General features: G+C 39.6%; 1 protein-coding gene and 1 non-coding gene across 6 annotated transcripts in view; one reads left to right on the top strand and one right to left on the bottom strand.

Annotated features, from left to right (window-relative positions):
- The window catches only part of ADAMTSL3 (ADAMTS like 3), a 421,728-nt gene that overhangs the window by 215,632 nt on the left and 190,542 nt on the right, over window positions 1-15,554 (bottom strand). For all 5 annotated transcript variants that reach the window (XM_030931695.1, XM_030931696.1, XM_030931693.1 and 2 more), the window contains exon 7: window positions 5,934-6,060. In XM_030931695.1, coding sequence (XP_030787555.1) covers window positions 5,934-6,060 — 127 coding nt within the window. The remainder of the gene's footprint in view (window positions 1-5,933; window positions 6,061-15,554) is intronic.
- On the top strand, window positions 14,976-15,082 carry LOC115897775. Its single transcript, XR_004057571.1, has one exon. It is a non-coding gene; the product is annotated as a U6 spliceosomal RNA (small nuclear RNA).

Here is a 15,554-nt window from a genome sequence, read left to right as displayed (position 1 = left end):
TTGGCTGCCACCATGTAAAAATGGACAAAAAGCTTAGAATAGACAAGCCGATCTTGTTTATTTGCCTCACACATGTGTGCCCTGATGTGGACAAGACCAAAATAAGGAACAAACCTGGAAATACAACTAAATTTCTAAATGCCAAGTCAAGACTCTCCAAATAGATATGTTTGCTTCTTTGTTGTTGTTTTTAGAGCTTTCTCTCTTTAATAACTAAGTGGCCTCTAGTTCCCTTTTCCAATATCCAAAGCTGTTTATGTTGGTCGTTAGTTCCGTTTCTCTCCTCCTCCCTCTGAACAGGAAATCTGTGTGTTGTATCTGGATAAATTTCTGATTTTTTTTCATAGCAAAGCTTTTGGCTCCACGTTCTTACACCTTGTGTCTGCCTCACTGCGTGACAGAAATGATATCCTGTGTACAACCAGTGCAGGGCTGTGCCAACAGCATCTCATTGCCATGTCCTGACTCAGGGTGAGTCCCAGGGAAGATCGGAATGAATTCTTGGCAAGGTATGGATGTAGGAGCTGTGTGGATTCTGCAGGCTCCAGTGATGCACACTCAGGAGGAGACATGGCTTCATTTCCCACATTTCTTTCACACAAAGAATGATTATAGGGAAGTGCTTCCATATGGCCTAGGGAAAAGCCCAGCCAAAAACAGCTTCAGCTGGTCAGTTCCAGAGCTGTAACAGACGTGATGGGGCCATAATTAGAATCAAGATGGTGAAGGACTATGTTTTCATACAGGCAGGAATCTTTGCTACCTTTAGCCTTAGCTCAAGCACATGCATATGAAACCTGATAAAATGCATATGAACATCCTATGGGATGTTCCTGGCTTATACCATGTCACTCATGCCCTGCACTGAAGGATCTGTCTGTGTACTCCAGTTCCCCTTTCTATGTAGGAACTGATTTTTAAAAATTGGACATTTTAGGGGTTCTTAACCTGGAATGTCCTAAACAGGCATCAGGGGTCTGACAACCTCACAAAAAAATCAGAATGGCAAATCCGGGGCTTATCAGTACACATGAATTTTCCTGGAAAGAAAATGCATAACTTTTAATAGATTCTCAAAAGCATATGTAATCCAAAAGCTGAAATCAAGAGAGAGAGAGAATAATGAACTACCTTGCATTTCAGTACCTCTACTGCACACTTCTCCAAATAAGAGTGCCCTTTGGCACAATTTCATTTGGCGTCTACTCTGGTTCAATTAGAATTTTCTCAGGTTCTAATCTTTCCTGGACCCTGACAAAACGAGGTATTTTCTGATGAGATTTCCAAACTTTCTAAGGCCAACACTGACTCTACATACTTCCATTACACCCCTATCTGGCTGTTGTCTTTCTCCCTTACTCCTCTCAACCACATGTCTTCCTGAATGAACACTTCTCAGTAGAGCCTGTCTCTTTAAACTGTGTTCACTGATCTGAGTTCTAAAACTTTGGTTTGTCCTACAATTCACTCTGTTTTCACACTTTCAAGGTTTTCCTCCATACCAAGTAGTAGCTCTCTTAAAATCAATCCCCAGATGGACTGATTGTTGACTTTCAAATATGTTTACAAACACCCACATTTACACTTAAAGTATATAAGATGTGTTGAAAGGGGCAAAGTTCCCTTATCCCCCTCACAGGGCGTGCAACAGGGGGAGTGGCTTGCTTCCTCTGTGCCCAGCAGCTCAAGCCCCTAGCGGGAGCATGCAGACAGGCAGGTCATGGGGAGTTTGGGGCTCCAACCCCAGGGCAGTGTCTAGAGTTGAGTGTTTACAGCTCCCAAAGTTCCAGCGTGTGTTACAGTGTGCTCTTTCAGCTTAGCTGTCCACAGGTGGCTTATGTTAATCAGCTCAGTTAGAACCTCTGCCTCATCTCCAGGACAGAGGGCTTTCTGTACCCCAGGGCTTTCTGTATCCCTTGCCACTCCATCCACCTTCTGCCTCCCCATCCACCTGCTGAGAGCTACCTCCACCATTCAATAAACCTTTGCACTCATTGTCCAAGCCCATGTACGATCCACTTTTTTTCCAGTACCATGGGCTTGGAGAATGAGTGCAAGGTTTTATTGAATGGTGGAGGGAGGTAGCTCTCAGCAGATGAGTGGGGAGGCAGAAGGGGGATGGAGTGGGAAGGTGGTCTTCCCCTGGAGTTGGGTCGCTTAGGAGCTGGGCTCTCGTCCATCTGCCCTTGACCAAATTTCCTTCTGCATCTGTGTTGTTCCATTGTCAATGGCCTGTCGGCGTCTGTGTGTTCTTCTGCCAGTGTGTTCCTCTCAACATCCAGTCACTTGTGTGTGTGACCACTGGGGTCTTGGGGTTTTTACAGGCACAGAATAGGGGGCATGGGAGGCCAGAGTGGTCTTGGAAAATGCAACATTTGGGTGCGAAAACAGAGTCCCTGTCCTCACCCACGCCAGTGGGCACAGGCCCAAGGGCAGAGCCCTAGCCAGGGACCCCGCCCTTCTCTACCCAGCAATTTCCTGCCCACCTCCCGTATCAGTGTGATATCCTTTGGGATCCCAATGAGTAATATTTTTAACAAAAACGCAGGTAGCATTTACTGAGTACTCTCTGGTTACTATGCTATTTGGAGTTCTCAACATGGGTTGATCTTTTAAATCCTGACAACATCTCTACAAAGGCAGTACTGTTGTTATTCCCAATTTAAAATTAGAGATCCAAGATACCCATGGAAGTGAAATACTTAAATAACTCTGCACAGCTCATAAGCAACAGACCCAGGACTTAACCCTGGAAGGCTGGCTGCAAACCCCAATTTCTTAACCACTTCCCAATATTTCCTTTCGTAATTAATTATGGGAGATGTTTCTTAACATTTCTCATCCTTAGTTTCCTCATCTGTAAAACAGGTAGGACATTATCCAAATGATAATATAAGCATGCTGGTAGAATTAAATGATATGTCTGAAGAGAACTTTGGTAATTATAAAGCATTTGATCAATATTAGTAATAACCAAATGGATAGAATGCTAACTAATTGGTTTCCTGCCTCCTTGGAAGCCAGGGTGTCACATACCATAATTCTGGTCAATGAAGCAAAATTCCCTGGGGAGAATATCCTTTCCTGAATAAAGAACACAGTATTTAAAAAATGCTTTTCACACTATGTTCTTCCTTATTATCTGGGATGTAGATGTAACATCTCAATGTCCAATAATGACTTTGTACCCACATAAGCAAAAACCACCCTCTAAGGATGTGAAGAAGAGAGAACGGTGCCTGGTTCCTGAAAGACACAGTAAAACAGCATCCTCAGCCTTAGCTGCCTACTCCAGGCTTTTTGTTAGAAAAGATTTATAAACTCCAATGTTTCTAAGTTGAGTTTTCTGTGATTTGCAGTAGAATACATTCCTCATTGATATACCACCATTCAAAGCCACCTCCTTCATGAAGTCCAAAAATTGGAACCTCCATGAATTCATGGTTTCCAATCTCAGCTAGGCCCTTACAGTTACTCTTCTATCTTTGTACTATTGTTGATGGTTCCTTCTTCTTTCCTTCATGGGAACAGGCTCAAGTCTCTGAGCTCTCACTCCTAGTGGCCAACTCTATCTCCTAATGAAGAGCCAAATAAAGGCAATAGGCTGGAACACCTTACGGTATTCTCCAACCAACCCCGTAGAGCTATCCAGTTGTTGACAGGGTGTTGGTCTGTTCCCATCCTCTTGTCCTGAGCAAATCCTTCCCTCTATACATTCTCTTCACTCATCAACCCATTGCAATCAAGCTTTGATTTCACACTGAAGTTCATCAAAATCACACTTGTTCACATCATAAATGACTTTCAAATTGCTAAAGACAAACTTTTAGGCCCTTATTCCAGTTGAACTCATAAGAGCATTGAACATTGCTGGCCAACCCCATCGCATTTTTGAAATTACTTATTCCTTTGGGGTCCATGGTACTGCTCTTGCTAAATTCTGCATTTACCTACTTACTCTATTCATTCCTTCTCAGTTGGATTCCCTTAAACTTCTTCCCTGGCTAAATGCTTTGACTTCAGCTTTTCCTCAGGATGCAATTATTGGCTTCCTCTTATATTCTACATACTCTCTTTGGATGAACTCACCTACATTTATAACTGAATACCACCAACAAGGGGTTTTGCTATCAACCATGATAAACTAGCATGTTTCAGATAAACCCTCCAACCACAAACAAAATACAATCAACATCTGTTTGCAGGCATCAGAAAGATACTTAGGCACTGGATACTTATAGGGTGAAAATTTTGGAGAGAATAAAATTCAGGGAGATGGACTCTCACCTTTGATACGTGCCTCCTCTTCATGAATTCCTTACCCAAATGAATAGCAAACATATCCACCCAGCTGTGCAAAATGGAAAATTTGGGCCATTCAAGCTGCTTCTTTTCTCTTGTAACCTTCATTCAAAGAATTACCAAAGTCTGTTCATTCTACATCCTAAAGATCTCTCCACCTGTTCCTTCCCCTATATTTCCTGCCATGCTACCCTACATCAAGGCCTTATTATTTTAAACACTTTGAATATTTTGAAAGACACTTCCTATTTGGACTCCCTGCTTCCAAGCTCATCTGACAGGTAAATCTAGCCTCCATATGCCACTATAATTATTTTACTAAAACATTAACCTAACCGTATCACTCCACTGCCTAAATCGCTTTGATGGCGCCACTTAATCTGAAAAATAAAACACAATAATGAAGTCTTTGACTCCAAATGCCATTCTGTCTTACCTTCTATCCTATTCAATGTACAGTCAGGCCTGAACAATATATTAGGAGATCCTCAAAAAACCCAGGTTCTTCTCCAGTGTCACGCCATGAACTTTGTGTTTCCTCTGCCTGAAAAACCCTCTACCCCTCCCCATAATGCTTTCCCCATTTGGGAAAATAAGTAAGATGCCAACTTTATAAGTTACATCAAACTAAATTCAAACAAATAAAAGATTTAAAATCAAATCTTTGGCTGAACTCACCTACACTTATAACTGAATACCACCAAGAATGGAGTATTCAGAAATAATTACTATAAAGAAAAACAAACCCAAAAAGTACTTGCAGAAAATACACATGAATAATTTTTGTTTCCTTTAAAGGAGCAGTTAACGAACTATAAACCGAGGGCCAAATTCAGCCTTCAAGTCTATTTTTGTAAATAAAGTTTCATTGGAATGTAGCCATGCTGACTTTTTTACAGGTGTCTGTGTGTGCTTTTACACTGCAACGGCTATGTTGAGTAGTTGAGACTATACAGTCAGCAAAGTCTAAAATATTTACTATCTACCCCTTTACAGAAAAAGTTTACTGAATCCCCAAACTAAAGGATGTTTTAAAAGACAGATATTATTAAAATGAAAAGAAGGAAATTTCCAAATACATAATACTTAGAAACCTAGAAACTCTGATTACACAAAATTGAAAGTCAATTAACAAACTGGAACCCACATTTGAAACAGATATGACAGAAAAAATGCTAGTATTGGTGATATATTAAAAGCTATCTACAATGAGGAAAAGATCTACATCCAAATAGGAAAATTGATAAATGGCTTCAATAGCTAACTGAGAAATTAAAAAGTATAAATGGTCAATAGATACATGACGATATTTTCTACCTTGTTAGCAGTCAAAGGAAGACAAATAAAAGAAATTATTATTTCACAATTTACCTGAAAAATTGGCGAATATATTTTTTTAAAACAGTAATACCCTGCATTGGCAAAGGTTCACAGAAACAGGTCCTCTTTGAAGATATAATGGGAACAAAAGTTTGATACACACTTTTTGGAAGAAATTTCACTTTTAGAAAACTGGTACAAAAGCTACTTCCAACTAAAAAAGGTTAGCATTCAGAAAATGTTATTCTAGCAATAGACGGTCTAAAATATATCTTGTATGACGGTAATACCGTATTGGGTTTAAAACCTACTTTTTTCAGGAGAAACGTGTGACTTCGATTGTCCTCGTACGAGCCTGCAGGTGGAGCCATCACCCGCACAGACTCCACAGTTGTCCTCCTTGGCATTGCTTCCCAGTTGCCGATCACAGCCCACTGCCTGCCAACAGAAGCATGGCGGTCAGTGGTGCCCAAAACCAGGGGATGGGGAGCTCCCTTCATTTCAGGAACCTTAGTTGTGATGTAATCCTTAAATGTATAGTTTGGCCCTCTTTTATGAGAACATAGTTTTATAAATGTAAATGATATAATGCCTTACAGGATAGTATCATTTATATGATTCTAATGCAAGGCCGAAATATTAATAAAGATTTGAAGCTGTCCCTCCATACCCCCTCCCTTTTCTATTTATATTTTTATTCACATTTCTGTCTTTTTTTATTTCAAGACAAGATCTCATTCTGTTGCCCAGGATGGAGTGCAATAGTGGGACTGTGGCTCGCTGCAGCCTCAACCTTCTGGGCCCAAGTGATCCTCCCACCTCAGCCTCCCAAGTAGCTGGGATCACTTAAGCCTGGGAGGTTGAGTCACAGGCCTGTGCCCCAACACCCAGCTTTTTAAATTGTGATGAAAAGACAGGGTCTCCCTATGTTGCCCAGGCTGGTCTTGAATTCCTGGGCTCAGGTGATCCTCCTGCCTTGGCCTCCCAAAGTGCTGGGATTACAGGCATGTACCACATTGCCTAGTCTAGGTATTTTTATGTATATAAAATAAACAGAACATGACAGGCATTTCCTCTCTCCCCAGCCCTACACTTGTCCTGTTCTTTCATTTCCTCCCCAAAACAACCACTGTTCTAAATTTCATATATAACCTTCTGGTTCATAGTTTTACTTTAAATATCTTTTTTTTTTCTGTTTTTACTTCTACCTCTAAATACCTATATCCCCATATCCCTATATTAATATCTGTCTATAGTCTTTATCTATATGTTTATAGCTCCTCATCTTTATCATTAGCTGTACCTAGGCCTATGTATCTCCACCTCTGTCATATCTATATATTTATAAACAATTTTTAAAATATAAAAAGGAACTAAAAGGAGAGATGTCTCATATAAGATATGTGTTTATACTGGTATCTTTCCTTCTCTTGTCATTTTTTATGTGTACATTTTTTATGTGTGTGTATTTGCTAGATTATAGGCTTGCTTATATGAGAAAAAAAGGCCATGTCTTATATTTCTTTTTTATTTTGTAAGCATATATTTTACATAATGTGTAAAAGACTATAATATCAACTGATTTGATGGTTTATCTCTTCCTTCCCATATTCATCTAACTTTATTTATAAACCTGGTGTTTAAGCACAGGGACTTTGGAGGAAGAAAACACCCACGTACAAACCTGGATCCACCCACCAACCTTTTAAGTGCAGGATGTTGAAAAATTCAAACTCTCAGAGACTCGTTTTCCTCGACAGTAAAATAGAGAGAATAATACCAATATATACTTCACATAGGGCCTAGTGAGGATTCAATGAGAAAACATATGTAAAATTCTTAGTATAATGATTCAGACATTATAAAGGATTCAATAAAAGATGGCCAATGTTATTATTTCTCTCTGCTTTTCATCTTGACTCCTGGGTAGGCCCCATGCTTCAGCTTGGAGAGTTGTTGAATTAGACTCTATATTCAAGCTGTTGAAGAAGAAATGAAACTAGAGGAAGTTGGGACAATTATTTATACACTATTCTTTCCAACATTTTGGTGTCGAAGGGAAAGAGAAAGACCAAGTGAAAATTTCAGGGTAAGGTAGTAAGTTCCAAGGAAGTTTAGGGAATAGCTTATGATTAGAGATATTTTCAAATTCACAAAGAGCTATCATGAGGAAAGGGTCTACTTTTGTTCTTTGTATTTCCAAATGGTGAAAGCTACAGGTTTAAGCATAATTTGGTTCAATATGAGAAAGTTTGAAAAGTCAGAGTTATCTAATTATAAGTATTCAGTCATAGTCTAGGAGACCTCTTGGTGGAACAATTGTAGGGGGGATTAAATTATTGGATGAGTGGTTTTATCCAATGACTTTTGAGATCCTTTAATCCTGATTATATGGTTTTATAAAGATGGTAATACAATATTAATAACTGCTGATTTTTATTGAATGTTTAGCATGTACCTGGCATTAAGTCATGAATATTGTACACATTATTTCATTTAATCTTCAGAGCAATTTTATGATGTAGGTGATACCTTTCACTCTATTTTATAAATAACGAATCTAAACATTACTGAGTAAATGATTTGCCAATATTATACAGCTAGTATACAGTGTTGGTAATGGTTTTAAAACCCAAGTTTTCTGACCCAGAATCTTAACACTACATTACAACTTCCTCTACCTTAAGTATCAGCAGATAGACAACAACAAAAGCCCAGTTACACAGGCCATTGTATTAATATTTACAAGTACATGTGGAACAACTTAAGAGTGATTGATTTTGGAAACACACTTGCATGGTCGAGATTCAATCAATGAGTAACTTGTGTTCATGCAACTTTCTCCAAGGGGAGTAATTCCACTATTAAATTATAGAAACACTGCTCCTGGGCCAAGCTCTGTCCTCACACATTCATGTCCCTGAGCACTCTGCATTTCATGAGAAGGAGAATCACTCTCTAGTCATCCAGGAAGGGTGTGGGTTTAGGACCTAGGAGGGGCTTGTTTTGAAGAGTGTTTAAGGCCTTGTAAGATCTTGGGCAATTGAATACTTCCCTGAGCACTTATATTTGCTTCATAATTTTTGTAAAGTTACAATTCATCCAAATGTTATAACCAAATAAAGCATGTGAAAACATCACAGAAAAATGATATTTGAAAAGAAAGTCTTGCGTTGTAATTCATAAGGAATAATCCAGAAATGCCTTTGAAATTGAGGGGCTACTGAATTTTGGCTTTCATGTCCCATCATAATCAACAATAACCAACTTCTAAAAAATTGCTTGAAGTGTTTCCAACTTCTATGACATCGTCTGAAGTCATGATCTCTAATTACAGTGATTTATTAACTACATATCAATAAAATTTATTAACATCTATTAAATAACCATTTTATATATTGCCAGACACTACAGAGTATAAATTAATAACATAAGATTCTTACCTTACAGTGTAGTTAATGAGACAAGTCACACAAGATAGTGGATGACATAAACAAATATTTTAAATATATGAGTAGTGCTTTTTGGAATAAATATTCATCTATAAATCATCACTTCAGTTAAAAATTATTTCACAGTTCCTGCTTATGATTTCCTGATCAGCTAAAAGACGATAATACTTAAATAAGTGGCACTAGTCCAAATAAAGCAAAATATGAATTTTTCAGAGCAGTCAAATTTAATCATTCAAGAACAAAACAATTTTTTTTTAATCAACTGTTTGAAATACCTGCAAACTGGATTCTAACTTGGGGGAAAAAATCTGACATTTCTGTCTTAAAAATCAGAGTATATGGAGCTGTGGTAGTCAGTAGGGATACTCAAAAACATTTTGGTTCCTTCAGCTCACAGAAGGTCTGCACTTCTCCACTCCCTTTGAAGTTAGGTGTGGTCATTAACTAACTTTGGCCAATGAAATATGAGTCTAAGTGATGGATCTGTGTCACTTCTATAAGAAGATTCAAGGGTCAGTGTCTGAGTCCCATGTTCCCCTTGCACTACTGCAGTTATTATGTTAAAAATGTGTCCAAATAAAGCCTACCTCAACCTTAGTCTCCCAGACATTCTAACAGCTGAGGCTCCTGTCAACCGCTGTTGGGCAAGTGGTATCAGCAAGAAGTAACCTTTAATTGTTTTAAGCTACTAAGCTTTGGGGGTTGTAGGTTACTGCAGGAAAATCCAACCTATACTATACAGGACTATAATTTAACCATTAATGGATAAAGCACGGTTATTAACAGGAAGATGGTTTTTAAAATTGGAAGTTTCACATTAAAATCCAGTTTCCCGGCTTCTCTTGACAAAAAACAAAAACAAAACAAAACTTCCAACATGTTTATATATAGTTGCCCCCTTCACAATGAGCATGTATCCTCCAGTTCACCACCACAGTCACCACCCAATGTGACTACATCTGAGCAGTTTCTCTCTGGGGTAGTATGTAGACATTTGACTTTTAATCTCTGTACTAAGCCATCTAAGCATGAATCATCTCTTGAACTGACTGTTCTTTACTGAATTATACCTCATTTTCAGTTACAAACTTTAGCTACACTTGTATCAATACAAAAAATATTATCAGTATAGTCCAATAATTAAGACATTGGTTTCTGGAATTAGGTTCCCTGGGTTCAAATTCCAGCTCTACCACTTCCTAGCTATGTGCAATAGAAATAGACTGAATGTTTGTGTCTGCACCCAAATTCATATGCAGAGACCTAACCCTCAAGGTGATGGTATTAGGAGGTGAAACATTGTGGGGGTGATTAGGTGATGAGGGTGGAGCCCTCACAAACAGGATTAGTACCGTTATAAAAGATACCCTGGATACCTCCCTCATCCCTTCTGCCATGTAAGGACACAGCCTCCATGAACCAGGAGGCAGGAAGCAGACCGTCACCAGACACTGAATCTGCCAGCATTTTGATTTTGGACTTCCCAGCCTCTAGAACTGTAAAAAATAAATTTCTGTTGTTAATATGCCACCCAATCTATGGCAGCTAGTGATAGCTGCCCAAACTGACTAAGACACTGTACAACTTGGGCAATTTACTTAGCCTCTTCAATTTCCAGTTTCCTTATCAACAAAGCGGGGAATAAATACTGTACCTACTTGATAGGATTATGATGAGCTAACAGTAAAGGGCTTCCACAATGCCTGATACCTGGGCTAAGCACCCAGTGTTAGTTGCTATTATTTTTATTTTTATTCTAAATTCTAAGTGGTTTCTTCATCTGCACAGTTATCAGGGAATTCAATAAACATGAATGACAAATCAGATTTGGTCTGCAGAGCTGGTACCAACCAGGTCACGCCTCTAATAAAAATCAGACCTCCAAAGCAGAAGCAAATTTCATTCAGTGAGCACTGCTGTCTCAGGCTGTCTGTTGTGCTCAGGCTAATGGAAAGTTGTTCCCAAGAGCATTGTGACATGTTCATTTAAATGAGAAAACTACACAGACATTTACAAGACTTACATGTAGTCTATGCCAAGTAGTCATTATGGCTCACATCAGTGATCCTGAGGCAAGCAGAAAGAATCACCAGGAAGCAGTAAGTAGGTGCTCACCAGACACTGAATCTACCTAACTGATGCCCATGGCCACGTGGCACAAGAAAGGAAATTTATGTGAACATTATCCTGTTGAAGAAAAGACACTGAATTCAACCAAGAAGTGTCTGAGTCACTTCTTAGGAAGTACATATAATTATTAAATTCAAATCACCTAGCCAAAAGACCATCCAGCTTTCAGCAACCAGGGTATCACTCCTCATCACTCAAAGAACTGGCTTACTCATTAGAATCACAAAAAAAGTGATGAGAAGCACTCATTTAAAATGGACTAATTCATAATGAAACCACCTTTATTCTGCAAGCCCCTTTAAACCCTGGAAACTCCTGGAGCTAACTATGCAACTGGACTTAGACCATTAATAAGAACAGGGGGTGGTGAGCAGTGAGCAGATGGGTAAATGTGGGAAGGGGAGCTCATGTTGACTGCAGGCCTCCTGTGCATCAGCTATTGTGCTGGGCACTTGGAATGTTGGTTTGTGGAAAAATGAATTTAAAACAGGACCTACAAGGAGGAAAATATCTCCTTTTTACCTGATGAAAAGGCCAAGGCTCAAAGATGGTAAGGGAGTTGCCAAGTGGTCTTCAGTTATTAGTTGTAGAAATTGAATCCGAATGCAGTTCTCTCTAAATCTGAAGTCTACACAGTCCTGATCACAGCTATTCATCATAGGAAGCCACCAAGCAGGTCCATGACCTTGACCCAAAGTCAAAGCGACCTTAGCTTCACACACCAACTGTGCCAAAGGCAATGGTTTTCTACTCCCTCTAGCTGCATAGGGCACTGTTCTCTAACCACATTTTGTCATCTCCATTTTCCTCAGAGCATCTTCAAATTTCTCATTCCTCCTCAAAATCCTGCCCCCTCATTCTGATTAGATGCCTTTGCTTTATATTTCACTCAATTGAGGCCATCGAACAATATCTCACTCTCCTGTCCATTCCCATACAAACTGATCAGTGGCCCATATTTCACCCTTCCTACCTGCCTCAAGGGAAGAGGTGTCCCTCCTCCTTGTCCATGGGCAATCTGTCTCCTTCGTTTCTGTTATCAACTCCTTTGACGAGCCCAGGAACTTCACTGCATTAGTTGTATATTTCTACCTCTCAGTCAATACTCCACTCACCCACCTGCCTGGCAACATATATACTTGTTCATTCATGGATTTACCGTGAAGTTAATGAAGCTTAAGTTTCACAGTCAACCACTCTCTCCTTTTCCCTCTGTCTTGCCTACCTGCTGTTCCCAGTCTGGGCTCCCACAAATGCTGAGAGTTGCTGAGAATTGAAGTGTTTGAGTTGGGGAGGGGAAGCTGGACTGCAACTGGGAAGGATTTCTATGTAAGAATCTGCCATAAATTAGCCAGTGGTGGCGCACCTGTGGTCCCAGCTACTCGGGACATTGAGATGGGAGAATCACTTGAGCCCAGGAGGTTGAGGCTGCAATAAGCTATGATGGCACCACTGTACTCCAGTCTGGGTGACAGAGACCTTGTCGCAAAAATTAATAAATAAAGAGGGCCCTTCTAATTATATATGCTTCAGGTACCCTAAAAACTGCATCTGCTCCAGTGCTTTTCCAAGTATCTCTGATCTTGAAGACATTCTTCCTGGACCTGATATCCCCCTCTGGCTGTAGTTGTATCTTTCCCTCTATTCTTCTGATTCATACTTTCTGAAAGATGGATTTATGCTCATCATCCCTACTCATTTCAGCCTATTCCTTCCTTACCATGTGTAGTAGGTTGAATTGTGCACTCTCCCCAAAAAAAGACACAGCACCTAGAACCTGTGAATGTAACCATATTTGGAAAAATATCTTTGGAAATGTAATTAAGGATGTTGAGATGAAATCATATGAAGGTGTCCTTATGAAAGGAGGGGAAAACATAGAGATAGACAAGAGGAGGTGAGGTGCAGATGAAGGCAGAGATTAGAGTGATGCTTCCACAATTAAATTATTAAATTAAATTAATGCCCCATCAGGGGCATCTCTCCCTGTGCTTGTCCCATCAATCACGGGCACCAGGACTCTGTACTTGAGAGTACAACCTGTCCTTCTTACTCAGTCCCCAAGGACATTAGATGATTAGATTTAACCATGTGACAGCCCTAGATCTATATTTCTAGTCTAGATTTCTCTCCTAAGCTCTAAATTCATATATCAACTTAATATTCACAGGTACATCTAGCTCATCACCTTTGCCCCATGCCCCTGGTTCTAACCCAATATTTTGTCTTGATGAATGGTCTCACTATCTATCTAGTTAAATCATGATATCAGAAATCTAGATATCATTTTCTCGCTCCCCATATCCAACCAAACATTCAGTCCTAAAAGATCTGTTTCCAGGGCCAGGCTCAGTGGCTCACGTCTATAACCCCAGTATTGTGGGGGGACCAAGACAGGAAGGTTGCTCGAAGTCAGGAGTTGGAGATCAGTCTGGGCAACAGAGTTACACCTGATCTCTACAAAAAATTCAAAAAATAAAAATTATCCTAGCATGGTGGAACATTCCTGTAGTCCCAGCTACTTGGAGATAGAGTGCAGACTAAGTTGGGAGGATTACTTGAGCCCAGGAGCTCAAGGCTGTAGTGAGCTGTAACCACACCATTACACTCCAGCCTGGACAACAGAGCAAGATGCTGTCTCAAAAAAAAAAAAAAAAAAAAAAAAATGCATCCTTAACCTTTAGAATTTGTCTCCACTTAATTCATCCTACCTCTTGCCTTATTTTAAGTTCTTGTTATCCCATACTTGACCTTCTATTGTTTGGCTAGATCCCTGTCCTCTGCAAACCTGCCACTTTGCCACTGAAATGACCTTTCTAAAGACAAGCCAAAATTCTTTATAAAATTATGAAACAGCTCCTCTCTCAACTTTCAGAATAAGTTAACAATTGGTTTCCACCTCCACTGGTAGTCTCATCTCCTAGCACTATTCCATGGGTATTCTCACCTCAACTCTCCAGAATGCACTCCTGGACCCTTAAACACATCTGTACCTGCTGTTACATTCCTGTCCCTTCTGCTTGCCATTCTCCCTCACCTTAGTTTATCTAACGTTTACTCAAATTTTCAAAACCTCACTGTCCAAACATCACCTTATCCAGAGTGCACTCCTTGAGCCCAGACTAAATTTCTTTTATTTATTTATATTTATATTTTTATTTTTTAGAAACAGGATCTCGCCCTATCATAGGCTGGAGTACAGTAGTGCAATCATAGCTCAGTGCTGCCTCGACCACCTGGACTCAAGCCAGTCTCTTGCCTCAGGTTCCTGAGTAGCAAGTAGCTAGGACCATAGGCTTGGGCCACCACACCCAGCTAATTCTTAAAAAGTTTTTGTAGAAACAAGGTTTCCCCATGTTGCCCAGGCTGGTCTCAAACTCCTAGGCTCAAGGAATCCTCCTCTCTTGGCCTCCCAAAGTGTTGTGATTATAGGCAGAAGCCAATGCACCCAACCTAAATTGCTTTTAATAACGATTCATTTTAATTATAAAAGCAATGCATGATCATGGTCAAGAACTCGGAAAACAAAAGCATAATCCCACTGAGAAGGATTACTATTATCATTTGGTCAAAGAGCCCAAAACTTAACTGATGGCAATAAAGGGCAACAATAGACTGTTTATAAAATGGAAGAATTACATGGTAAGCTTTGACCTTTTGCCAAAAGTAGAAAGCAACCAAAGTGTCCTTCAGTAGGTGAATGGATAAATAAACTGCAGTACATCCAGACGATGGAATATTATTCAGTGTTAAAGGAAATGAGCTACTGTGCTCGCTTCGGCAGCACATATACTAAAATTGGAATGATACAGAGATGATTAGCATGCCCCCTGTGCCAGGAGGACATGCAAATTTGTGAAACATTCCATTAATTTAATTTTTCTGTTAAATTTTTTAAATGAAAAAAAAAAAAAAGAAATGAGCTATCAAGTCATGAAAAGACAATGAGGAAACTGAAATGTGTAATATATTACCACATGAAAGAAGCCAATCCGAAAAGGCTCCATACTATATGATTCCAACTCTATAATATTCCGGAAAAGGCAAAACCATGGAGACAGTAAAAAGATCCATGGTTGCCAGGGGTTAGCGAGGAGAGAGGGATGAAAAAGAAAAGCATGGAGGATTTTTAGGTCAGTGAAACTACTCTGCATTATACTATAATAGTGGATACCTGTCATACATTTGTCCAAACTCAGAATTTACAACACCAAGAGTGAGACCTAATGTAAACTATGAACTTTGGGTGATTATGATGTGTCCATGTAGGTTCATCGAATGTAGTAACTGTATCACTTTAGTGGGGAATGTTGATAGCAGGGGTGGCAGTGCATATAAGGAAGCAAA

Source organism: Rhinopithecus roxellana, chromosome 5 (genome assembly GCF_007565055.1).
Source record: "Rhinopithecus roxellana isolate Shanxi Qingling chromosome 5, ASM756505v1, whole genome shotgun sequence".
Classification (NCBI taxonomy): domain Eukaryota; kingdom Metazoa; phylum Chordata; class Mammalia; order Primates; family Cercopithecidae; genus Rhinopithecus; species Rhinopithecus roxellana.
This window is presented reverse-complemented; position numbering and strand designations above follow the sequence as displayed.